Source organism: Argentina anserina, chromosome 7 (genome assembly GCF_933775445.1).
Source record: "Argentina anserina chromosome 7, drPotAnse1.1, whole genome shotgun sequence".
NCBI lineage: Eukaryota > Viridiplantae > Streptophyta > Magnoliopsida > Rosales > Rosaceae > Argentina > Argentina anserina.
Window position 1 is genome coordinate 10,199,307 of NC_065878.1, and position 26,517 is coordinate 10,225,823.

Sequence of the window (26,517 nt, forward strand, 5' to 3'; positions counted from 1 at the left end):
TAGATGGATAATAGCCATACAAACAAAAGCTGTGAAAACTGAGTATACGTTTGGTTCTAGGTCGCTGGGCAAGACGTCTAGTAGAACAAGAAAGCATCAACAATGGGGATTGCAGCCAAATCTGGTGAGGACCAGAACCAGAATCCTCCTGACGAATAGTGCTCTAGCCAAATGTTTCAACAGGAACTAAAGAATTAGTAGCTCCATTCATATTTAAACCCTAATTTCTAGCATATATATTCAGTATCACCACCGCGCTCAGAAGCTTGCCGATCATTTTTTGTCATCCTCATCATGTAGGGCCAGAGAACATCCTTAATCATAGGAGGGAGTTGAACTGCAGCTGTTTGTCCTCTAGTTACAATCTTCGTGCATCTTGTTATCTTTATTGATTTTGCAAATGCACCCATGCATTTCGTTATTTTTATTTTCAGTTCAACAATGCTGTTGCATCGCTCCATATATTTTCTTTCGTAGTAATCTATCATTATTTTTTTTATTAAAGTTTTTAACGTTAGATCCATGACAAAATTTCCTTTTCTACTATGAGTCTTTTTATGGCATGTTTATTTCACAGGAATAAAATTGTATTCCCTCATAATTGATTTCATTCTAGTGTTTATTTATATAAGGGAATGAGAATTGTAGTGGGGCCCACCTTTTAAATCTGAAATGGATTTTGGGATAAACTTGAATTTGTTTTCTGGAGGGGGGAGGTCGGAATCAGAGGGGGAATGGATTTGTAGTGAGGCCCATCTTCTAAACTTAAAATTATCCTCCTATTTTTAATAAATTACAAACATACCAAACCCCAAACTATCCAACTCTAAGGGTAATTTAGTAATCAAGCTAGAATTAATTTCAACTCCTTATTGTAAGTAAACAACAACAATCGTAATTAATTTCATTCTCATTTCTCCCATATTATTCTATCCCGTCTCTCATTCATTCCGATTTAATTCAAGATGAATTTCATTCCAAGTGAGTAAATGTACCTTAGCTTATTTGTTATCGCTAAAGGATTTACGTTTGAAGATAGAAAAGTGAAAAGAAAAACTGAGGACTCTATATATCGTTTCCATGACATTCTACAAATTGATCAATCGATCTCACCCAAAAATGTCTCCGATTCGGCGCATGCGTCAAGTGCCAAGAAGAGAACCCAAGCGTCCCAAAGCCAAAAAGCTCAAAAGCCTGAATCTGAGTGACGATGTAGAGCTCTTGAGGCTGGTCAAGAGGAAACCTGGTATGTTTTGGTTTTGTCGAATTTTCTCATTCCAGCCTAGTTATTTTGATAATTGTCTGTAAATTGTTTGTTGTCTTTTGGATTTTGTAGTTGTGCAAGAATTGGAAGAAGATGGGCACGGCTGTGAATTTTGCAGTGACGAAATTCACTTCACAAGTGCGTTAATGAACCAGTACAATGTTCCTATATGTGATGCACAGATACGTGGGAAAAATTGAATGCATGTATCGTACTTGTATCATATACGAGTACGGTATGAATACGCTACATTTACGTATCATTGGCTGAAAATACAGACCCACAATATGAACATATAGTCAACTCACCAGATACGGTCAAAATACATTTTGGATACGTTTTGGGGTATAATTGTCATTGCCACGTTAAAAACTCAAAATAACTATAGTACTAAACTACTAATTTCAATTAGGTGGAGAGTCTAATAGCCAATTCAATTGTTGTATCTTTTATTTTGCTTGAACTTATTAAGTATTTAATTTATAAAATTATGTTTATTATAAAATTGATGGAATTTAGGTGTTTTAATTGCTTGTTTGATTAAATTTTAGAATTTATATATATAATATATATAGTAAATATTATTTTACAAAACGTATCCAAAACATTACATTTTAGAAAAGAACGTATCCTGTGTCATGCCGTATTTGTATCCTGTACCATACCCGTACTCGTGCATCATAGGTTCCTATTGCTCATGATCGGCCTTCAATACCATCTTCCCTCATCTGGTGCAATGGAATAATGAAAATACGGTATGCTGATTCTACTCTCTATGTTTTTCTTTTGGAGAATTTTGTAATAAACTGTACTGTTTTTTATAGATGAACTTAGTTTCTTAGATTGAGCATGACATGCCACTGTAAGCTACTTGTACTGTTTACTAATTGGTTTAGCTGCTTAATTACCAGATGATTGAAATATGGTTCGGTTGAGGTGTGCTCTTCCAAATTGGATTAGTCATCTTACGTTAGAACTTGGGAAGAGCATACATCTAAGCGAAATGTATGGTAATCACTGTTCTAAGCTCCCAACGAAACTGATCTTTTTGTCTAGATTTTCATATAAGTTTCAGATAATGCCCCTTAAATCTATCTGGATCCTGGAGCTCATCAGTAGTGTAACGAACTATAGCCTTTATTTATTAGATCTTTCCCTTTTTCCCTATCAGTTCATGGAAAGAAGTTGTGGATTCTTTTTCCAAGTACATGCTTTTACCATGGGGTTCTCAAGGGGCAAGATTACGTTTCTTCCCTATACTAATTTTTGCTGCAATTTGAAATAGGTTTTACATAAAAAGTATTTCTTTTCCTGAGTCTCTTGCATTGATATATTCAAATTGTCTATTTGAACTGTTGTTCATCTAGACTGCAGATTCTTATAGGTCCCTTAAATCATACTTTCGGTAACTAAATGCACTAGCTATATTGTGCTGATCACATTTTCCCTTCTTTCCCACTTTTCTGCTGTTTACCCAGTGTTATCTGAACACTGTATATTGTTGGCAGGACCAATCTTCATCTATTCAACCGGAAGCATACAGCAACTACTCGATACAGATATAGAGATGGTAAAAGAAATTAGCATGTGTACATTGTTGAGCTTAGGGAAGCCTTCTTATCTATCTAAAGATCATAGGCCACTTTTAGGACAAGGCATTTTGAAGACTTAAGGTATGCATTCAAAAATTAAAATACAGCATATAGAATTTAAAAGCTTATCTTCTCTGATCTCGGTACTGATAACATCTCTCACAGAGGTAGGAACCAGTTGCATGGCTGTATTGTGTGAGAATTATTATAATCAGTAATGTGAAATATACGATTTTATCTTTTCTTCATGAGGATGATACAATTAGAAGGTGCATATATTGAATCATATATCTCATAGTATAATCTACATATTTTGATCAATGGTCCATTTACAGTCCAAACCTTGATAGACATCTGCCAACAAAAAGCAACCGATGTTGGAGAGGAGAGATCTCACATCTAAGAAGTGACAAGAAGAAAATAAAGCTTATAAGTGGGTGGATCACCATTTCAGTTCCATCGCATGTGGCTAGATCATTCAAATTTTCTTTCTTTGGTGAAGGAGGTTTGGCAGATTTATCATTTCTATGGTAATCCAATATTTGTTTTGGCTTCTAAGTTGCAGACTCTTAAACAACAGATTCGGGTTTGGAATAAAGCTGAGTTTGGGGATGTAAACATAATGGTGGAGAAGTCATTTGATTATTTGCATATAGTTCAGCGGGAAATTGCTAGCTTGGGTCGTTCTGATGACTTGCTTTCCATGGAGACTGTTGCCAGTGCTCAAGTTCATGTAGCTCTTTTGCTTCAAGAGAAATTTTTATGTGATAAATCAAGTATAAAATGACTTACTAAAGGTGACCGAAACTCTTATTTCTTCCATGCAATGGTTAAAGTCCGGCATATTAAACAGTCATTATCAATTATGAGAGATGGAAACAACATTATTGATGACCCAAAAGAGATTAGTGATCATGTGGTAAATTATTTCAATGGCCTCTTATAAGTGGGTGGATAATACCCAATTGTACCGAGGCATTTTATGTTAAAACCTAACACTTGTGAGGTGGCTAAGTTGAGACAATATTGGTACAGTTGGTACATGAGCCACACTTGTCGCTGTTTAACATGATATCAGAGCGGGTCCCTCTCCAGTCGCGCCTCCAATCTGTTGTGGGTCTGAGTTGGGTGCCACTTTGTCATGTGCCTAAAATGGGTGTCATTATCATGTCATCGGAGAGTTTCCGATTGGATGGTCACCAAGTGTCGTTGGTTACTGGACCTTGGTTTATTTCGTCATACTATGTGAGATGTTAATCTGTCACGTGCAGACCTAAAAATTAGGTTGCACGTGAGGGGGCGTGTTGGAGATGAGAGATTCCACATCTAAGAAGTGACAAAGAAAATAAAGCTTATAAGTGGGTGAATAATATCCAATTGTATCGAGTCCTTTTGTGATTAAAACCAATACCTGTGAGGTGGCTAAGTTGAGATAATATCGGTACAGTTGGTCTATGAGCCACAATTTTCGCTGTTTAACAACCGCGAGATAAGGAGATTAGAGAAAGAGATCCAATTGATGATATCAGGGGTTGGAAAACAATGCAGTTTTAAAAGAACAAATGAGAAGGCCTTCTGCAAATGATCCGTGAAGGGGGACAAAACTGTGGTGACGCAGATAGTATATTTTCTGGTATCTTTTAGAATAATTTCACAGTAGATAATCGCAAGGGTATATACTAAGCTGGCCATGAGACCACTGCAATAACAGCATCATGGAGCTTGATGTTATTGGGTACATATCCTGAGTGACAAACTCGTGCTCGTGCTGAAGTGCTTGAAATTTGCAGGTATGGCGCTCCAGATGCTGATATGCTTCAAAACATGAAATTAGTACGTATCATTTAATCTCCATTCTTCAGAACTATTCTCCTAATGAATTCAAATGGAGTTTGACAATTCTGAATACATTAGTCCAAGTATATGTATATGTACATTTTTTTTGTCTACCAAAGTGATATTCATTGTACACTTTTATCTTTGTTGTCAGATAAATATGGTGTTCTAAGAAACATTGCGCCATTACCCCCCCAGCAACAAATGTCTTATGGCAAGCCACGGAAGATATTATTTTCAAAGATATTATGGTTCCAAAGGGAATGAACATTCAGATTCCAATCTCAGTACTCCAGCAACAATATGAACTTCGGGGCCCTGATACCCTTAATTTCAGTCCAAATATATTCGAGCGTGAAATTCTTGGGGCCTGCAATGTTCCTCAAGCTTATATGCTGTTTGGAGTTGGCGGTCGCATTTGTCTTGACCAACACCTAGCCTTGACAGAACTGGAGGTGATTTTGTTTCTCTTACTAGCCAAGTTTTCTATCTCACTCTCCCCCTTACATACCAACACAGCTCAGCTTTTAGGTTGGTTATTGGACTGAATATGGAGCAAGTCTCCATATAAGGAGAATCTGAACCTCTTTCTGTTCTAATATACAGTGATGGAAAATAATTGTTGGCCTCAATGAATCCTAATATTTGTGATCCAAACCAATGTTTTCAAAGGCAAAAACGAAGGCGAAAGCGATGTGAGGAAACCTCACGAGGCGAGAGCATCGGCGTGCTAAGGCGACCTAAGGCAACCGCCTTTCCAACATATATTATTTTAATGTATTATGTTCATAAATAAAATATGAATCTATATAGATTTAAAAAAAAGATTTATGTGGGTATATTTTCAAGTTTACACAAAATATGAGACCCATTAAGCAAAACTCTGTCAAATTTAGGAGACGTCTATTACCAAGTTCTGTCAACTGGAGAGATGGAGGATGGTATCACTCAGACAATGGCATTAGCAGCACTAGCAATCCTTGGCCACAGATCAGCACATTCCTTCCCAATAGGACCAGTAATCGCAGACCCTTACATTTCTCCTTGGGATTGACAATAACACTAGCATTATCTTCAAAGTACATGAAGACACTGTCATTTCGGCGCCACGGCTTGCGCTGCCTGACGATGACGGTCGACATGACCTTCTTCCTCAAATCAGGTTTCCCCTTCTTGACGGTGGCCATGACCATGTCGCCGACGCAAGCTCTAGGCAGACGGTTTAGACGGCCCTTGATTCCCTTGACGGAGATGATGTACAGATTCTTCGCTGTGGTGTTGTTGACGCAGTTCATCGTCGCCGCCACCGGTAGACCCAGCGACATCCGGAACTTGTTTCCAGCAGATCCTCCGCGTCCTCACTTCGACATTTTGGGTGGCTGCGGCTCAAAACGAGAGATTGAACGGCCGCATCAGTGCTCGCCTTCGGCAAAAATAGGCCGCCCCAACGCTTTTCTTCCACTTTTCCAGCAAGTCGCCTCAGTTTGGGGTGGCGAGGCTTTTCGTTGCCGCATTGCACCGGAGCGCGCCCAAGGCGCGCCTCAATTTCGCCTTTGAAAACACTGATCCCAACTGTCATGTGATGTAATACTAGAATAAAATTAAAAAAAAATCATCTTATACTTCCAAAATCTATTGTATCTAAATTATTTGCCTGTTCTTCCTGGCTACCACCATATTTCTTAGTGTGACTTTTCCTATGACCAAGCTGGAAACTTGAAAAGATGGCAATCATACTTTGTGGATGCAGAAGTCATAGAATGCGCAGGCAACAGTCATTAGCAGTTTTACTTGGCTTGAAGAGTACATCAAAGAGTCATTACAGTAAAGAAGCAACATCGGTACCACCATAACAGGGTTGGATGCAAGCTACAAATGAGGAACTCATCCTCAATATTGATGCAACGTTCTTGCCAAATCATCCCAGTATTGTTGATGTGCTTGTAGATCAGTAGTGTTAAAGCAGCTATCATAAAGTCAATTTCATTCAAAGCTTCTATAACCGAATCCAAAAATGATTATCTTCCAAAAACTAAAAAAACAAAAAATTCTTAGTTTATCTCTAATTATAAATATTTTCCTTTTATTTTATTATTTTTATCATTTTGGTTTGTTGGGATGGTACTAGGAATCTGCAGCTCTCATGTATTAAGGCCGGTATCCATAAAACAAAATGGTCAGCCAGATGATCAGACCAATGCAGATTCTACAACAAGTAATAGATAATTTTAATTACGTAATAATGGATAATAATTGTTACGGGAGTTAAATCTGAGAGATCTAACCTCGTAGCTTTGTATTCTGATGTGTCAGTTCAGTGGGACATGCACACAATACAAGTCAAAGTCAAAGGGCAGCGGTGCACCGGTCTTTAACCCTCTGAAACTTAAGTTAGAGTCCAGTGCAGAAATAAGTTCGAGAGTTAAGGACTTAGGAATACGTTATCTCTTTTAAGTGGTTTAGGCAGCCTATTTATAAGTTCATTGAGAAAATATGTCTGGCTCTTCCTTCAATGTGGGAATGTGCGCCAGCACATAACGTCTGTCATTTAGGTAAGCCACCGTGAGTGGCGTTAATGGTGATACATATGCATGTAGTGAGGCTACCTGACTGGATTGCCCACCAGTTGGGCTGCTAAGATTCTGGTCACCGGTCCGACGACCAGAATAGGAGGAGATTAAGTCGGAGAGCACCTCATTCAGGAGGTAGCTGGGTTGCTAGGATTCTGGCCACGGGTCCGACGATCAGAATAGGAGGAGATTAAGTCAGAAATTAAGTCGGAGAGCACCTCATTGGTGTTAACAATAATCTCATTGGTGTATATTATTGGAGATGTCAATGTAGGTGACAAGATAACCAGAAGAGCACCTTTTTGGCTTTTTTCTCTCCACTGCATGCGCTTGGGTGTAAGAAGCAGAGGTGTCCATAATCAACTATTTGAGTAATTCTATTAATTGTATACAGTATACAACTCGTTTTGCTTTCTTAATTCTTATCTTCATTGTCTTTCCCTTTTCTTCCGGCCACAATTCACTGCACATATATTCTATAACGTTTATTGGTTTCTGGTACTGATAATGGTGACAGTCAAAGTTGGCCTGTGATATATCTTTATACAGAGGAGGAAGGATTAGAAGACACAAATGAAAATGAGAGTAGCAGTAGCAGAGAAAACATCAATGGTAGCAGAGGTGATAGTATCAGTTTTCTTGGGTGGATTGGTGATAAGGGGGCTGTATCTCTTTGAGGTATTGGTGCTACAGCCAAAGAGGCTACAATCAAAGCTTGAAAAGCAAGGGATCAGAGGGCCTCCTCCTTCATCAATTCTCTTGGAGAATATCCCTGAAATAAAGAAGATCAAGCTGGAGAGGATGAAGAAGCTAAAAGCTACAGCAGCAGAAGCAAAGGATGACTCTCTTTCTATTGCTCATGATTGGGCTTTTGATGTCTTCGCTCATATTGTGCAGTGGCGACAGGAATACGGTAGCCCATTTCATCAACTTTTAATTCTCATTTTCTGTATCTTAGTATTAACCTATGGAAGTAAGTCTACCAAAAATTATGAAATATAAATTTCAGCTACAAAACTTCTGCCAATTATGAAACAAAATCCAACCACTTGTATGATAGTTTGCTTGAGCTAAATAAGGAATTTCAGGCTTCAATTCCTTATTCATTTGGGTTATTGGGTGGCTTGCTGGAATTTGATGAGATTATCATTGTTGGAAAATGGTTGGAAAAACCATTTAAAACTAAATTTTAATTGATTAATTAAATTAAGTTAAATTTATAATTAATCAAAGATGAACATAGATTTGAATTCTCCATAATGAGGGCTACAAGATCATATGTTTGTTTGTGTAATTTGATTTGTGGGTGAATAAGAAATTGTCACTCAAAGATGGCTATTTAGAATGAGGGAAATGTATTTGTCTCACATTGTAAGATAGAAGTGTTGAAAATACTTTATATAGAATCCATTGTGTATGGATTGTAAAGTGTGTAAGCCCCTTATACCCTCTCGCGCACGCGCACGGGGATGCAAGTCCTAGGTCACAAGGGAAACTCGTGTATGCCCGTGCGACCTACGGACACGAATGTCTTACCGAATTGAGGGTCGGAACGCAGATTTTTTTTGCATTTCCTAAAATTCGGTTTTTACTTTTCAAATTCTCTTGACTGTTTAAATTTTTTTTTTTGTAACAACTGAGTTATTGTGTGTTATGGAGAATTATAACAGAATTGAAATCAATGTTTGTAACATATGTAACTCATATATGTTATGATCTTTTGATTTCTATAACAGTCATCACGTTATTAATTGCTGATTGCAAATCCTCACAGTATAAATAGCCACCATCCTTTCTTTGTAAAATCATTCCATTCGAAACACAATCTTCTCCCACTCTCAAAATTCTTAGTTTTTCTCTGGTGATAGAAAGAGGTACCTTTCGAGTTCGTTGAAGGTTCTAGTTAGTAGTGCAACTTCCTAGAATCGTTTAGTCGTTATATCCTGGGAGACAAGCGCCAAACATCCTTGCACCGGTAGAGGAGGCGTAAACGTCTTAAGGACAGTGTGGTATCACACACGTCTCGACTAGTTCTTCCATCATAAATCGTTTGGGATTTTGGTTGAATTTCTTTTCGTGTTCTTTATTTCTGATTTATAATTATTTATAATTCAGCTTATTAAATTATATATGCAATATATCACTGATTATTATAACAATCACTGGTGCTGCAAAGTTTGAGTTTTTGTATATCAATTGGTTACTAGTTGAGCTAATATACTTGACATCCAATCTGCTACCATTCGGTTTAGGAAATGTAGTGGTAAACTAAGACACATTCTATTACCCAAGAACTCTTCTGGTCATCTTTTTGGTCCTGCTCTCATACTCATATCCGAAACGAACCCCTTTTGGGGTTCCAACCCTACTTTTTCCTTTAGGATACTAGTTCATATAGAAAGGGAGAAATTAGTAGAGGGGCTATATTTGCTTGTTTTGTTTGATGTACTGAATATCCCCTAGTTTTAGTTGGAAGGAAATGACCAAACATTTCTTATGTAAAACCATAGACTATACATGCTTAGCATTTCATTTCCTATACCTGAAAATTTTCAGGTTTACTGCATTACTGTGGAAATCTTTCACTAAAGTGAGACTCACCTGGAACCTACTTTTGGAACCTCAGTAGGACATGTGAACAGCAATCAGCATAATGTCATTAGTGGTCTCTTGTTAAAATAGGTTATGTTATGGAAAAAGCAATTTGGATGGTTGAATGCTGATTCTTGTTGTATACGTTGTCATTAGTATAGTGCTCTACTATGCTATATGTAAGTGAAGATTTAGGAGAACAATGACTGAATAATATAACATACATACATATATCCCAACATCACATATAGGAGGATCGGTAACTAAAAGCACTAGTTTTAGAGGCATTTAAACTATCAGTTGGAAGGGCCAAGCTTATCTAATGTACTGTATATTGATGACAGGGCCAATTTTCACCTATTCAACAGGAAGCATACAGTTTTTAAGCATTACAGACATAGAAATGGTGAGAGACATTAGCATGTGCACATATAAAAAAGGTTGCTCACGAGTCACGAGTCACGAGCATAGTTTTTGGTGTATATTTTATTATAAAACAATTTTTTATAACAAAGAAATTATCAAAAAAATACTATAGAGCGCACTTGTTGTACGTTGACCCGATCTTTTGCATTTTGCTATACATCAATACATGGATCATGAAAATCAGGCGCAGCAGCATAATGCAAGGGTGAAAAAAGAAAAGAAGAAGAAAAAGAAGAAGAAGGCTAGGGGAAGCTCTGCTTAGCTAGGGAAGAAAATCAGGAAGGTACGCCGGAAATGGAAGCAGAATTAGCTGTGACTGCGGAGAAGATAGTACTGTCAGTATTGGTGGGTGGCTGCTTGATCTTGTTTTCATATCTGTATGACCTTCTGCTGCTAAGGCCTAAATCCATTAGATCAAAGCTGCAAAAGCAAGGAATTCGAGGGCCTCCTCCTACATTTCTGTTGGGAACCCTCCCTGAAATGAAGAGACTCCAAAACAAGCAGCAGGGTCAGTCAACGGCAACAACAACAACAACTGATGATGATGGTCGCGATCGTGTAGCTTCTGTTTCTCATCAATGGCATTTAAAACTCTTCCCTCACATAGAACAGTGGAGAAGTGAATATGGTATGTGGGTACTCTATAGCTCGATCCCCCTTTTTTGTATGTTCTTTGAACTCTATCTTCTGTTTAAATTATAACCTCTATTTTGTTCGAGTCTGGAAGAGATTGATGTACGTATGCCTTTTAGCCTGAAATCAACTGTTTGAACAAGTATACTGAAATTTCATAAAATCTGGAAGCTTTGCACAAAAATCCCAGAAGAGCTACATCCAAACGAAACATGCAATGGATCGGAAACGGCAGTATGCCAAAAAGAAAATAATTAAGAACGTGATGAGATAGAGTAGAGATCCATTATAATAATTTATACTTCTAATTGGATTTGCATTGTTTTCATTTGGTATATATGAATCGTATGATCGATAGCTATGTCATTGCTTTATATTCACGTTTCAGAAGTTATCAGCATACTTCTGTAGTTTTTGCTACATAGATAACAGTAAATGGTAATGCACGCATGTGTTTCTATATCTTTATTTCCACTCGCGTCAGATTCTTCAATTTCAATACTTTCTGTTCAACATTGATGGCAGGTCCAACATTTTTGTATTCAACTGCACACATACAACAATTAGTAACAACAGATATGGAATTGGTGAAGGAATTTAGCTTGTGCAAGTCTCTAGTCCTGGGAAATCCTTCTATAACATCCAAGGTTCTTGGGCCACTATTGGGACAGGGACTATTAGCTTCGAATGGATCAATGTGGGAGCATCAAAGGAAAATTATAGCTCCTGAACTATACCCTGAAAAGGTGAAGGTAAACATAGCATAAACATATATCAAACCAACTCTTTGGTCTTTCCAATAAAGTTTGTTAAGGTATACCTTGATAAACTAGTATTGGCGCTATGAAATTTAATCGTTTACCGTACCATTATATGTTACTAGTAAAATGAAAGTTGCACTCCCCAATGTACATCCACACTTCTCGTTTTATTTTTGAGAGAATTAGACTTAAACCCAATAAAGGAGTCCCTCTTTAAATCTAAGTCCACACATTGTTTCTTTCATCCTACATCCAAATCGTTTATTATTATTTTTTCTCATTTTTTGTTTAAGTCTAATCTACCATTCTAACATATAAAAAACTATATTATATAATTTTTCTAATATTGCTAACATCAATGTGTGTGTATTCATCATAAAAGTTTTTCGTTGTTCTTGTTCTTCTATCTATTCAATTTTGTAAAATTTTATACAGTTCTTATTTCAAGCAATAAGAGCTAATCATATGACGATTATTTGATAAATTCATATGAAGGTATAAAAAGTACTAAAAGATCTTGATTCATTAAGTGTTTCTTATCGTGAGGTATATATCTTGTTCCTTGTTGAATTATTTTTTTTTTCTTTTCTTTATTTCTTGTTAGATGTCACATTAATCCATTGTAAGAGGTATAATACAGTTTTCTAGACAAGAATCTTAAGTATATATGTACACTATAAAATCTAATAAAGAGATATTATAACATCTCCAATAGCTCCTCTAAAACCTAAATAATCTCTATTATAGAGGAAAAATGTCATCACCCCGAAATTTCAAGTGTTAAACTCAAAATCGAAGCCATGAAAAACTCTAAAACAATCTCAAATAAATCGAAATCATCTTATAATCACAGTGTATCATAACTGAGTTCATAGTACATCTGTCACGACCCCAAAATTTCGAGTATGAAACTCAAAAATCGAAGCCATGTAAAACTCTAAAACAATCTCAATAAATGGAAATCATCTTATCGTCACAGCGGATCGTTACTGAGTTCATTGTACAACTCACTCGAATTGATTATTACAAACTAAATTTATAATTCAAGCATTATATCAAATGGAAATGTAAAAATCCTCTCACACCACAAAATAAAATAAGGCAACTTCGAAGTCTTCAGAGTTGTCCATCGATTCTGCTAATCCACACCTGCAGAACTATTCCTTACACCATCGAATAGGTGCACCGGGATTGCAAAACACAAACCCGGTAAGCTTTGCAGCTCGTATGAGTAAACAACAAAATAACATGCATAGTAATACGAGAGTAAATATTGAAACATCCAATTATAAATGTACTCATGAGTCAAAGGACGACCCATCTGGTTGTCCAATAATATTTGAAATATAAGTGCTCATGAGAAATCAGGCAACCCATATGTTTAACCAATTACATTTATAATACGGGTACTCATGAGACCCAGGTACTCATCTGTTACCTCTCATGCAGTACACCGCCCTGCATTGGACAACCCATATGTCACCCTAAAATCCCAAAAATATGGGTACTCATAAGCCGGTAACCCATATGTTACCTCTCATGCCAGTACATCGGCAGACAGAATAGAGCTCTAACTGTATCGTAACTGTCGCCCGACCAAGGCTAGGTCCCGACATGCCAACACGTCCGAAGACAACAAAAACGTCTTAGCATAACTCAAGTTCAAACCACGTACCAAACAATCCTCACATGTTATCGTACAAACCAAGTGACATGCTCAAATAAATAATATGAATGCCATAAATGAACTTATTTGAAAACGGGAATATGACAGTATATAATATAGGAACCAATATATATGTATCGATTTTACCAATTATACACATACACAACACACTATATCATATACATATCATAGTTCGATATTTTAAAATAAGTGTAATTATGAATCTTCGTTAAGGGTAGATTCGTCACTGTGAGATTTTACTCATCTTATATTCCTGAGCGTAATTTTCCACAATTCCGAAAGCAATCCTTACTTGTTTCGTCGATCACCTAGAATGGATAAGAAGTGATTTAGAAACGTTACGTAAAACCTCAAATGCCGAATCAGTACTGAAGTTTTCTAGTTCAGCAATTTCTGGTTTTTACGAAATTATTGTTCACGTAATAACTATTAACGTATTACTGTTCATATACGTACTGTTTACGTATTACTTTTCATATGCGTAATGTTTACGCATTCATATACATCAATGTACTATTCATAGTAAATATTGTCAGTAAATACTAATCACCGATTTACCTTTCAAAATTACTGTACGTAAATCACTTACATTTATTATACGTAAATTACATTTCACATTCACCGTACAGAAAATCACTTTTACAAAAATTATTGTTTAAAAAAATAATTGTTCACGCGCTGCCACACGTGGCGGCGCGTGGGGTTGACGCGCCTCTCCACAGTGGCAGCGCATGGAGCTCACTTGCCACTCAAACCGGCGCGCGTGGCTTGCCCACCGCCGCTTGAATCCCTTTCTTCTCTTCCCTTCTACCTTCTCACAGCCTAGGGCCGCCTCCTACCCTCCTCACACTCCCTCACGTGCCGCCTAAGGCGGCGGTGCTCACTTTCCTCCTCCTCCTCCGATTCTCTCCCAATTCCTCCACAAAATCCTCCCAAACCACACACAATCACTGAAGGACTAAAATATCCATAATTTCCTCGATATTTCCGCGAAAGTTTCCATTTTCGACATATGGATATATCTATTACATACCAATTATTTTTCGATAGAAATTTTCGAAATTTCTCGATATTTCCCGATATATCCGGAAAGTTTCGAAATTTCCCGATATTTTCATAATATCGCCACGTGTCAAAGCAATTTCAAATAAAATTAAAAATCACTGGTTAAGAGAATCAAACATCTGATCCATCATTTTGCAAGAACAAAGTTATAGTCAACTCTGCTATAACTTAATTTTATATATGACTCTTTTTATTATATATTGCATTACATGTCTCAACATTCATCTAAAATTAAAATAAAACCGAACTAGTTGTTTGAGGGAATCAAACCCATTTTGCCTAGGAGAAAACAATGATGGACTTTACCCTTATGGGGGAAATTCAACATGCCTTATCCACCATATTTATTCTCTAATGAGATGCAATCAAGTGAAAACATATGGACACAATCTGATGCACAATCTTCACAAATCTATGGTTATGGTCAAAGTCGAGAAATACTTGATCCAAACGGGAACTACCAGTAGCACAACCCACAGTTAATCACTCATGACTCATATGGTTAGCATATAAGTCAATATATGCAAAATTAGAAATGAGAGGTATCATTTAATGACTATTTGTCACAATATACTAAGGATTTTACTCAAAAACATAATGAAAATAGTGAAAGATTTGTACCTCATAGATCATTTATGTGGTTCTAAATCACTTATGTAATTTCATGTTTAATATATCATATGTAAATAAATCGTGATGAGCTAGTCTCCGTTTAGGTAAATATATATATATTAAGTAGATTTTTAATAATGCTCAACGATTATTTCACCTCAAATTACTATAACTCACTATAAATTAATAGTTATATAATAATTTCTTATGACATATAGTAGATAATTGATCAAATAAACATTTCTCAAAGTTTCATTCAAAAATTTTATGTTTTTATATAAATTTCCATCAATTTACTTAATTATTTGTTAAAAATGAATTTTCCATTGAAATTTCCAATTTTTGGATCCTCGATATTTCTGTTCTCGCTGATATTTCATTCCTTGCAATCACTCATAACAATCATCTAAATGCATTTCCATACCTATGTTAAGCCCTAAGACGGCCAGAAGTCGTCGGAGAAGCTCGAGATGCCGGCGGAGTCGAAATTGAGTAGCGGCGAGGCGGCGATGCGATTCGAGCTCCAATCGCCTCGCTGGTGGCACCCGAGGTGTGAATTAGAGTGCCAAGCTATCCCTCGTGCTCTGGTCTTGCTGGCGTCGAGCTTGGACGGCGGAGGAAGTCACAGGAGGGCTCGAGATGTCGTGCGGCTTCACGGCGGCAAGGCGAGGCGTGTCGAGCTCGAGGGTTGCTGCGGTGGACCGCGCGAAGCTTTTGGGGCAGGCGGTGAGGGCCACGGTAGCCTGGGTTGGGAGATCGCCGGAGGCGATTTTGAGAGAGAGAGGATTGGGGAGAGAGAGAGGAGCGGTTGCAGGGGAAGGAGGAGAGAGAATGAGGGTTTCCGAAAATGGAAACCTTAACCCTTAATAATTTCTTTTTATACCCTTTTCGAAAATTGGAAACTAACTTCCGTCGATAATAACTTTCATGAACGACGTCCGATTAGAACGCGTGACGTGTCCATGAACTCGTATCGATGAGCTCTACAACTTTCGTGAAGGAAGTTTTCGAAAACGAGCGACAGAATAAAAGTCGATTCTAAGTGGAGCTTATAATTAGATGCTTATGATCTTTAGGTTGTAATTAAAGAGATACCTATTAACTAGGTTAAATACTTAAACTCCTACGTAGCTTTAATTGGAAAAAACTTGCGTACAACCTAGTATGTATGCGTGCGACCCAAACTCTCTCTCGTTTAGTACTTGGAGAATATAAATACATAATTTAAACCGTTCAAAAGTTTATTTATCATTAAAGATCATTCCTGCAAAAAATCAATGCAAACAAAAATCGTTTGGTTAGCCGATTGCATCAAACAAATGAACAACCATGATAAATGTTAGTAGTCTCATAATTAGCCGTTAATTTGTTTGAAAAAATAAATTTTTTTGTATTAAATTTTTTTCATAGATGATCTTTATTGATTTATTCAATTTTAAAATGGTTTAAATTGTTTGTTTATATTGTGAAAAGTACGTAAATGATAGAGTTCAGACGCACATGTACATACTAGATTTCCCCTTTAATTTTGGTTAAAAAGAGATGAATGAAACTTAAAAAAAAAAAAACAGTACAAAAGACTATGACATAAGAACGTAACAATATTCAAGTTTCACAAAAATTTACCTTCTAGATAGAAATCTTAAATCACCAAAATATAAGTTTTACATTCATTCTATACCTTAATTTAAATTTAACATATTAACAGTAATGATGAGTTAAAAGGAAACTTGCAAAATCACATGCAATCTATAAATAAGGTAAAGTTGACTAATCAAAATTAAAATAGTGGTAATATATAATTTTGTTAAAACGAAAGACACTAGTATCTTATTTGATAATATTTGAGTAAAAATTATAATTAAATGATAGGTGTGTTTATTCTAAAAAATTGTACCTTATTTTTTTAGTAACTTAATTTATTTGTTTTAAAGTCAAATAATTTATGGTGGTGTAATTTACACACCCTTTATTTGGAATCATTAAACAAATTTTGATTAGGTCGTTGATGCAATAGCATAAAGTCATTAATTTGTGAAACTCTTTGTAATTAAGGGAATGATGAACCTGATAGTAGATTCAACAACCTCAATGCTAAGAACTTGGGATAAAGAAGTCCACAGTCAGAGAGGACTTGCAGAAATTAGAGTTGATAATCATTTGAGAAACTTATCAGCAGATGTCATCTCAAAAGCTTGTTTTCATAGCAATTATTGTCAAGGAGAAGAAATATTTTCGAAAATTAGGAAGCTGCAAATCGTTTTGGCAAAGGGATTGTTGGGGATAGAAGGCTTGACCAGGTATGCATAATTAAATTTTCCTTCTACTCTAATTAGTATAGTACGCACATTGATGTTTTTATCATAATAACAAACGAAATTGTCAATTATTCAAGAAGCTTCTTGGCCAATTGATGAAACCCCCATGTTCTCTATATATATATCATACATAATTCTGTATCTTTCGGTCGACAAAGTACTCCGGAATTAGCTTCTGGCAATATGTACGTTAACACATTTCTAATTTAGAATTTTCACTTAAGTAGGTCAAATTAATACAACACTTACATACCTTGACAAGACTCAATATATAGGATATCGGGTAACCCACCAAATTTAACCCAAAAAAAAAAAACAAAGGATATCGGGTAACCCTAGCCTAATATATATACACGTTTAATCGTTTATTACTCCTCCATGACCAAGTGCAATTTTCCCTGCATGCAACCATGGTGATATAGATGGTTTCCAACACCAGGAAATAGAAAGATATGGAGACTGGAGAAGGAAATTGAATCACTAATAATGAAGGTGGTAAAACAACGCAATGAAGGTTCATGCGAGAAAGATTTGCTGCAAATGCTTCTTGATGGGGCAAAAACTTCTGGTAACTTACATGGCCTATCACAGAAGAAATTTATAGTTGATAACTGCAAGACAATGTTCTTTGCTGGCCATGAGACCACTGCGCTTGTAACGTCATGGAGCTTGCTGTTACTAGCTCTCCATCCAGATTGGCAAGCTCGTGCTCGTGCCGAGGTACTTCAACTTTGTGGTGATAAGCCTCCAGATGCAGATATGCTTCGACGCATGAAAGTGGTAAGTCATAGCAAAATCTATACCAATCTGACTGTACGTACGTAGTCTGTAGGTTAGCTTGTCACATATGAAATTAATTTCATTATTCATAAATTACCAGCTTAACGCCTTAAACATTCATGTGCAGCTCACGATGGTGATTCAGGAGGTACTGCGTCTTTACCCACCTGTATTCTTCGTAGCAAGAGAGGTATTTGAACCCATAACATTTAAAAACATTACATTTCCAAAGGGTGTGCTCCTTCAAATACCAATCCCTTTCTTACACCAGAACCCTGATCTATGGGGCTCCGATGCTCATAAGTTTAACCCAGAAAGATTTGCCGATGGGATTAGCAAGGCTTGCAAGTCTCCTCAAGCCTACATGCCTTTCGGAGCAGGTTCTCGTATATGTGTTGGTCAGCACTTGGCTATGACAGAACTTAAGGTGTTTCTCTCTATGATGCTCTCGAATTTCTGCTTCTCCTTCTCATCAGCATACCAGCATTCGCCTGTGTATAACATTGTTACTGAACCTGAACACGGTATTATCCTACATATCCGCAGAGCTTCTTGATGCACAGAAAGCATAAGGCTAATCATATCGATGTTACTATGATTTTAGGTTTTGAACTGGAAGTATCATTCACTCACCGAATAGGAGCTAGTAGTGAACAATTTATATGCTGTTATTCTGTTAATAAGCAACTAAGCTTGATCCATATAAGCAATATTTCGTTTTCCATTTGAAGAACTTAGGAGTTCATTTACAGGGTACGATATGTCACCTTATTTTTCATGTGACCAGGTATATCTTTTACTTTCCTGTTAATGTTAGGATTTACGAACCAATGGTACCATAATGACTAAATTATTTCTCATTTTAACAATTTACTTGAAAATCTAGAATCAACTGGGCTAGGTAGAGACGCTTTACTTGCGAATCTTTAGAAACAATTTTTCTAGCTAGAGCGATTAGCTTTCTAGGCCGAGCAGACCAAAAACGATGTTGCTTTAAAGCGGTAGTGCGCTTCACTTAATAGTACATTCTGACATTGACCTTTTAAGGTCATTCCAATTACATTTTCCTTTCAGAGTGGGGATCAACCTCCAAATATTTGGCTCTTATGTGATCAAGTTATTCAACTTACTGTGTTACTAGCTACAAACCAGTAGCTCACAATTTCTTGCACTTTGGACAATGTTAGTTGTATTTTGACTTGGGTTTATGCAAGAACTACGGTAACAGAGCGTCGCCGGCTTTGGAATGATCTGTTTCATGTTAAAAATGTCTTTGTTCAGAGACCCTGGATAATGTTTGGTGACTTTAATTGTGTCCTAGGTGCTCATGAAAAACGAGATGGAATTCTTCCTAATGTCGTTTCATGTTCAGACTTTCAGGACATGTCAACTAATTGTGAGTTGGTTCATCTTCCTACTAAAGGATTGCCTTATACCTAGACGAATAGAAGGGGTGTCAGTGCAAGTGTTGAAATGAGGCTTGATTGGTGTCTTAATAATTTCTCTTGGATGGATGTTTGGCGCAATTTGGAGTGCACTACTCTTCCTCGTTTTTTCTTAGATCATTGTCCTGTTTTAGTGTCCTTTTCAAAGCTTATACTTACCCAAAGATCACCATTTCAGTTCCATCGCATGTGGCTAGATCATTCAAATTTTCTTTCTTTGGTGAAGGAGGTTTGGCAGATTTATCATTTCTATGGTAATCCAATATTTGTTTTGGCTTCTAAGTTGCAGACTCTTAAACAACAGATTCTGGTTTGGAATAAAGCTGAGTTTGGGGATGTAAACATAATGGTGGAGAAGTCATTTGATTATTTGCATATAGTTCAGCGGGAAATTGCTAGCTTGGGTCGTTCTGATGACTTGCTTTCCATGGAGACTGTTGCCAGTGCTCAAGTTCATGTGGCTCTTTTGCTTCAAGAGAAATTTTTATGTGATAAATCAAGTATAAAATGGCTTACTAAAGGTGACCGAAACTCTTATTTCTTCCATGCAATGGTTAAAGTCCGGCATATTAAACAGTCATTATCAATTATGAGAGATGGAAACAACATTATTGATGACCCAAAAGAGATTAGTGATCATGTGGTAAATTATTTCAATGGCCTCTTCACAACAAAGTTGTCTTTTAACCGGCTGTTCTTCTTTGTCAACGCCTACTAAGGACCTATAGGTTCGCCTACTTGACTTATGAAAGATAATGAGAATCGAAATTCTTTTGTAAGAGACACTAGTCTAGTTTCTCTAGTAATTCTTAATCTCGTGACTACTGAGGATAATGTTATGTTAACAACCATTTCCACATCTGAGGAAATATTTCAAACTATGTGTTCCATAGATCATAATAGCTCTCCTTGGTCCAGATGGTTTTGGTGGAATTTTTTTTATGAAGTGTTGGTCAGTTGTGGTGTAAAGGTAGTCCAAGTTGTTCATAATTTTTTCAATACTGGATACATTCTCCCCCACTTCAATTCCAATTTAATTATCTTGATTCCTAAAGTCCCTAGAGTAGACACCGTAATGCAGTTGCGTCCTATTGCTATGGCGAATTTTATTTTCAAGCTTATCACAAAGATTTTAGCTGACCGTTTGGAAAGTATTGCTTCTCGGATTATTCCATCCAACCAAAGTACTTTTTATAGAGGCCGCACTATTGCAGACCCCATTATATTGACTTCAGAATGCATTAACCTCTTGGATCATAATTGTAAGGGCGGTAAAATTGCAATTAAGTTTGATGTGCAAAAGGCATTTGATACGCTTGATTGGGGTTTCTTACTTCGGGTTTTGAAGGCTTTTAGTTTTTTAGATCCTTTTTGTGACTGAATTAAAGCCATTTTGGGGTCTACAAACTTATCAATTTTAGTTAATGGTGAGATGGAAGGGTTTTTTCCTTGTTCTCATGGTGTTCATCAATGAGATCATTTGTCACCTATTATCTTTTGTCTTGCGGAAGATGTTTTAAGTAGACGTCTCAGTAACCTGCTGAGGATGGACTTATTGATTTACTGTCAGCTCCTCTTAGTATTACTCTACCCTCACATGTTCTATTTGCATATGAGATTATGGTTTTTATGTGGGGTACCAAGAGATTTTTGAAGAATCTAAAAAAGTTTATGGAGGAATATGGCTTGAATTCAGGGCAAATAGTCAATAAAATCTAAATCGCTTGTGTTCTTTGGGAAATATACTCACCGTAGACGCTTTGTTATCCGGAAAATTTTGGGTGTCAAGCAGGGGTCTCTTCCATTCACATACCTTGGGGTTCCGATTTTCTAGAGACGTCTCAAGAAGGTGTATTTTCATGCCATTGCTGATAGAGTGAGATGCAAGTTGTCCTCTTGGAAATGTTCTCTTTTGTCGCAAGCGGGTAGGCTACAACTTATTCAGTCAATAATTCAAGGCATTTTGGTTTATAGTTTTCAAATTTATGAGTGGCCGGCTGGTTTACTTCATGACCTTCAATCTTGGATCATGAATTTTTTTTTGGACTAGAGACCCTTTGAAAATAGGCTTCTCTTGTTGCTTGGCGTCACTGTTGTGAACCCAAAGAGGAAGGAGGTTTGGGGTTACGTGATCTATTTGAGGCTAATCGTGCTTTTCTAATAAAGAGATGTTGGGAGATGCTCTCTTCTTCCTCTCCAGCCTCTATTTTTCTTAGAACTGATTTTTTGAAAGATGATTTCCAACCTATAAAGTCTTACAAGAGATCTTCAGTCTGGTTGGGTCTCAAAAAAGTTTGGCCAATGTTTTTAAATTCTTTGCATTGGACTGTTGGTTATGGTAAGAAGATATCTTTTTGGCAAGATAATTGGTTGGGTGAGCCTCTTGCTACTAGTGTTGGAGTAAGTGGCTCTATTCCACTTCATGCTAAGGTGAATGATGTTATTGTTGATTCTCATTGGGTTCTCCCAGTAGATTTTATTTCTTCATTCCCTCAAGCAGCAGAAAAAATTGAGTGCATTGCTCTGCCTGATGCAGACACATCTGACTCTCTTTTATGGCCACACTCCTCCTCAAGAATTCTAACAACAAAAGAAGCATTTGTTTTCTTCTCAAATCATGGTGGGCATAAAGATTGGGGTAAAGTGATTTGGAGTAAAGCAATTCAACCCCGCAAAACTCTTGTTGTTTGGAAGGCTCTTCATGGGCGTTTACTAACTGATGATGTTTTACAACGACGAGATTTTTCACTTCCATCTCGTTGCTTCTTTTGTGGAAGTCATGCAGAATCGGGTACACATCTTCTTTTGCATTGTTATGAAATTGTGGCTTTATGGGAATGAGTTTGCCTTATATTTTCTCATTCATTCTCGCCTTGGGGTACCCTTGATGAAGTGTTTAATGGTGTTGATGTTTCAACGTTCCCAAAACCTAAATGTCGACTTTGGTTGATAGTCTCTTGTAATCTAATTTGGTTTTTTTGGATCACTAGGAATCTAGTGCGTTTTGAATGTAAGATTTTTAATGTTTGGGAAGCCCAACGTCATCTTTTAGAATTGTTCAGAGAGTATGCTCTGCATTCTTTTCATCATTACAAGAAGCATCACAATATGTTTATTTTCTCTATTCTTAGAATTTCAAAACTGTCTGCTAATGCTACCAGCTTCATCTCGTCCTTTAATTAAGGGTTTCTTGGCTGAGGGTTTGCTATTTGCTAGGGGTTTTTATATCTATGGTTTTGCATTTGTGGATGTACAAAAGCCGGATTGAGCTTTTGTTTATCGTCTTTGTTAGAGTTTATCAAACATAGGAGGTCAGGTTCTTTTATCTCACTCCTTTGTTAGTTTGATTTCAATAAATTAAGGGCAGTTTGTCCTATTAAAAAAAACTTGGAAAAAAAGGCCAAAACACATGAACTACGTAATGACAAAATATCCAAAATAACTTGAATAAGTGGGCATGGAAAAATGAAGGGGGTTGATTTCAGTTTTCTTTTTTGGTATTATACAAACAACTCAAATGCATCATACTAATCTTCCATCCCCTGTGAATTCGATTTTGTTTCATTAGATTAAATAGTATGCCCTTTTATTTAAAAATAAATGTCAGTAAGACGTGTGAATAAAATTTCAGAGCAATTCTGTCTTTTTCTATTAATGAAAAAAAAAGCTAATTTTTGTTGAAATTAAATGTTTTTAAACTCATGAGTCACCCATATCACCATTTTGCGTTGCAGTCATAACCTCACTCTGTTCGGTCCCTGCCGTTCGAGTATCCCAGAAAGAGAAGCAAGGAGAAAAGGGCATCCAATTAGCTTGAAAGAAAAATGAAACATTCTGGTGAGTAGTCAGTATTGAGTACTTTTCTGGGTCAATTGGGTTTCATCTCTATTACCTTATTCCTCCATGTTCTTCTCATCGACTGAACACAAAACCGTGTTTCACTTTGCCACCCAGTTTTTCAGTTTCTATAATTAGTTATGGGTATTTGCTCGTGTTTATAGATCGTGATGCTAGTTATCTGTTTATATCAAGGGCGGACCCAGGAATTCAACATAGGGTGGACTTGAATTTGTTAACAAAAATTTTCTTAACGGTGTAAGAGAATTTTCACACCTAGTCAAGAGAGAGAGAGAGAGAGAGAGAGAGAGAGAGAGAGAGAGGTCTTTTTTTTTCAGATAGATATCAATTATGTTTTTGTATTCATGCTTTTAGTACTATCTATTGAACTCAACCCACTTAATCTAGTATCTAAGAAGTTTTCACGTAACTAAATCTCTTGCTTTTGAAACCACTCTTTTCCCTTGAGAAGACCAAACTCTATAAGTATATAGTAGTAAGTTTTTTTTTCCAGAAATCTGGGTGGACCTTAGAATACACGTAGGTCCGCCCCTGGTTTATATTCTATGCCGAAGCACATGCATCCTCTTATAAAAACACGAATATCTGCATGCCTAGTGTCACGCCCCGCCAACCTTCATAGAATTTTCCTTGGCATTTTTGAAGCCAGCATGGCTCAAGGAAGGTATTAGAGATCACTTAAGCACTTTAGAAGCATATGGAAGACTTTAGAACCCTCTAGAATGTCATAGAAGGTTATGGAAGACTTTAGAAGATCGTAGAAGCCTCTAGAGAGTTATAGAAGACTCTGGAAAGTCTTAAAAGTCTCTAGAAGGTTTGGGAACCTTTGGACATCTTTCAAACTCTCTAGAACCTTAGAGAGGCTCAAAGACCTAGACCACTCCGGAAGTTTCTAGAATACTCAAGGTATTACTTAGACTTGTATATACTTGTGTAGAACTCTCTAGAAGCAACTACACTTGTACATAGTCCTAGAATTCTCTAGAAATATTGAGGTAGGATGAGGAGGCCTATAAATAGCAAGACACCCCTCACATTTGAGACATCAAGCGAGAAGTCATCAAGCATACTTGTAAGCTTTCTTTCCTTGTTCAATATAAGTTCTCTTTAGAGATATATTCTTTGCCTTTTCAATTGTTCTAGCAGGGCGATTGCGAGAGTAAGGCTGACTTAACATAAGGGAGTTGCTAAGGCGGCACAAGTAGCATAGCAAAAGAGTAAGCTCATGACAGGTGGTATCAGAGCCGAAGTTCGATCAAGAGACTAACTCGACACAATGGCTAAGAATAGCAATCCTGTTGGTAGTGTTTCCGACGACACGCAAGAGAAGGGTCATGAAGAACTTGTCAACCCAACGGTTCCAAAGAAGGAACGACTCAAGGACATGTTAGCTACAATCGACTCACGACTAACTCAAGTGGAAGAGAGTGTGAGTGGCATGGGGGCACAGGTGGAAGACTTGGAGGCGGAGGACGCCGTAATCCACACTGTGATCAAGGGCATGATGCTCAAGCTAGAGGAGTCCTTGTGGGGTGAGATAGACAAGGTTCGCGAGGAGTTCATAGGGGAACTCGCCCGGATGCGTGAAGTACAAGAAATGGAGCATAATAGCATGTTTGCACGCATGAAGGAGATCCAGGCAGATTATGCACGCATGGAGGCAATGCAGGCAGATCTTGCCCTATGCAAGCGCGCACTAGCTGCGGGGCTAACACTAGCAATACCGTAGAGTCCAAGCGGATCAAGGTGCCAAAGCCAAAGAGCTTCGGAGGGATGCGCAACGCTGAAGAAGTAGATAACTTCTTATGGGGGCTAGATCAATACTTTGAAGCCGTAGGGTTCATGGAGGAGGATGCCAAGATAAAGACCGCGTCTCTTTATCTCACCGACACCACCATGCTATGGTGGAGGAGAAGGCGATGAGATGTCGAAAGAGGTACGTGCACCATCTCTACCTTTAATGACTTTGTTAAAGAGCTCAAGAAGCAATTTTATCCCGAGAATGCCGAGGACGAGGCAAGAGCTCGCTTGCGAAAGCTTAAGCACATGGGGCCTATTCGTGATTATATTAGAGATTTCACTAACTTGGTGCTTGATATTCCCGACACATCTGACAAGGATGCTCTCTTCAATTTCATGGATGGTCTCCAATCATGGGCCAAGACGGAGCTTAGGCGACGTGGAGTACAAGACCTTGCCACCGCCATAGCCGTGGCCGAAGGCTTAGTGGATTTCTCAAGTTCAAGAGAGCCCACTAAGCCGAAGGAGAAGAAGAGCCGCTATGCCACAGGTAGGGGAGACAAAAGCCAACGCAAGGAGGAGCCCCGTTGAGAGAGCTACTCGGTAAGGTTCAAGGATAAAGGTAAGGAAAGGGACATGAGGAGCTCGGACAATTCCGGTGTACCTATTTAATGGTGTAGGAGATAGTTCCGCAGATGTGGATTAGCGAAAATCGACAGAAAACTCTGAAAACTTAAAGTTGTTTTATTTTATCTTGTGGTGAGGATTAAGAAGATTTTACATTTTCATTTGATATAATACTTGAATTATAAATTTGGTTTGTAATAATCAATTTAACGGAGTTGTACTATGAACTCAGTAATGATCTGCTGTGACATTAAAATGATTTCGATTTATTGAGATTGTTTTAGAATTTTTCATGGCTTCGAATTCGAGTTTCATACTTGAAATTTCGGGGGCGTGACAGCTTATTCAGATTAGTTTTCTCTTACGTCTTTCTAAAGAGTTTAATATGCCACTAAGCCTTTGGAATTTGGTAATAAAGTGGGAGCTCCTATCTCAATTGGTAGAGGGACTTGTACCTTTCTCCTCTTTAGTAATAAACAGAAGAAAAAGTTATGACTGATCTGGTGATCCTTGTATAACAATGTGGTCGATGTTGTCAATTCTGTAACAAACATACCAGATTTTCTAACTATATAACATTAGCCTCTACTTTCTATGATCCCATTATAAGAAAGCAGAATGACATCAACTTTTAGTTGGTCTTCTTATTCAACTGCATTAATCTTTTCTGGAACTCTATTTTAAGGGTATGATGGACTTAATAGTGGAGTC

General features: G+C 37.3%; 2 protein-coding genes and 2 pseudogenes across 4 annotated transcripts in view; 3 read left to right on the forward strand and 1 right to left on the reverse strand.

The window, feature by feature from the left end:
• The window catches only part of LOC126801642 (60S ribosomal protein L37a), a 103,867-nt gene that overhangs the window by 45,518 nt on the left and 31,832 nt on the right, over positions 1-26,517 (forward strand). The gene's annotated exons all lie outside the window — the stretch shown is intronic.
• Positions 1,120-5,263, forward strand: LOC126803555 (cytochrome P450 714C2-like; annotated as a pseudogene).
• LOC126801640 (60S ribosomal protein L23-like) lies at positions 5,641-6,077 on the reverse strand (annotated as a pseudogene).
• Positions 10,429-18,972, forward strand: LOC126801631 (cytochrome P450 714C2-like). 3 transcript variants are annotated; one of them, XM_050529051.1, is made up of 6 exons: positions 10,429-10,908; positions 11,439-11,659; positions 17,094-17,338; positions 17,779-18,136; positions 18,264-18,660; positions 18,741-18,972. In XM_050529051.1, exons 1-6 carry the CDS (start codon positions 10,575-10,577, stop codon positions 18,863-18,865), a joined length of 1,680 nt encoding a protein of 559 aa, XP_050385008.1. In that variant the 5' UTR covers positions 10,429-10,574; the 3' UTR covers positions 18,866-18,972. The 3 variants fall into 3 exon arrangements, with proteins under 3 accessions (XP_050385008.1, XP_050385007.1, XP_050385009.1); XM_050529050.1 differs by having other exon boundaries at positions 10,430-10,908; positions 11,439-11,665; XM_050529052.1 differs by having other exon boundaries at positions 10,433-10,908; positions 11,439-11,665; positions 18,264-18,972.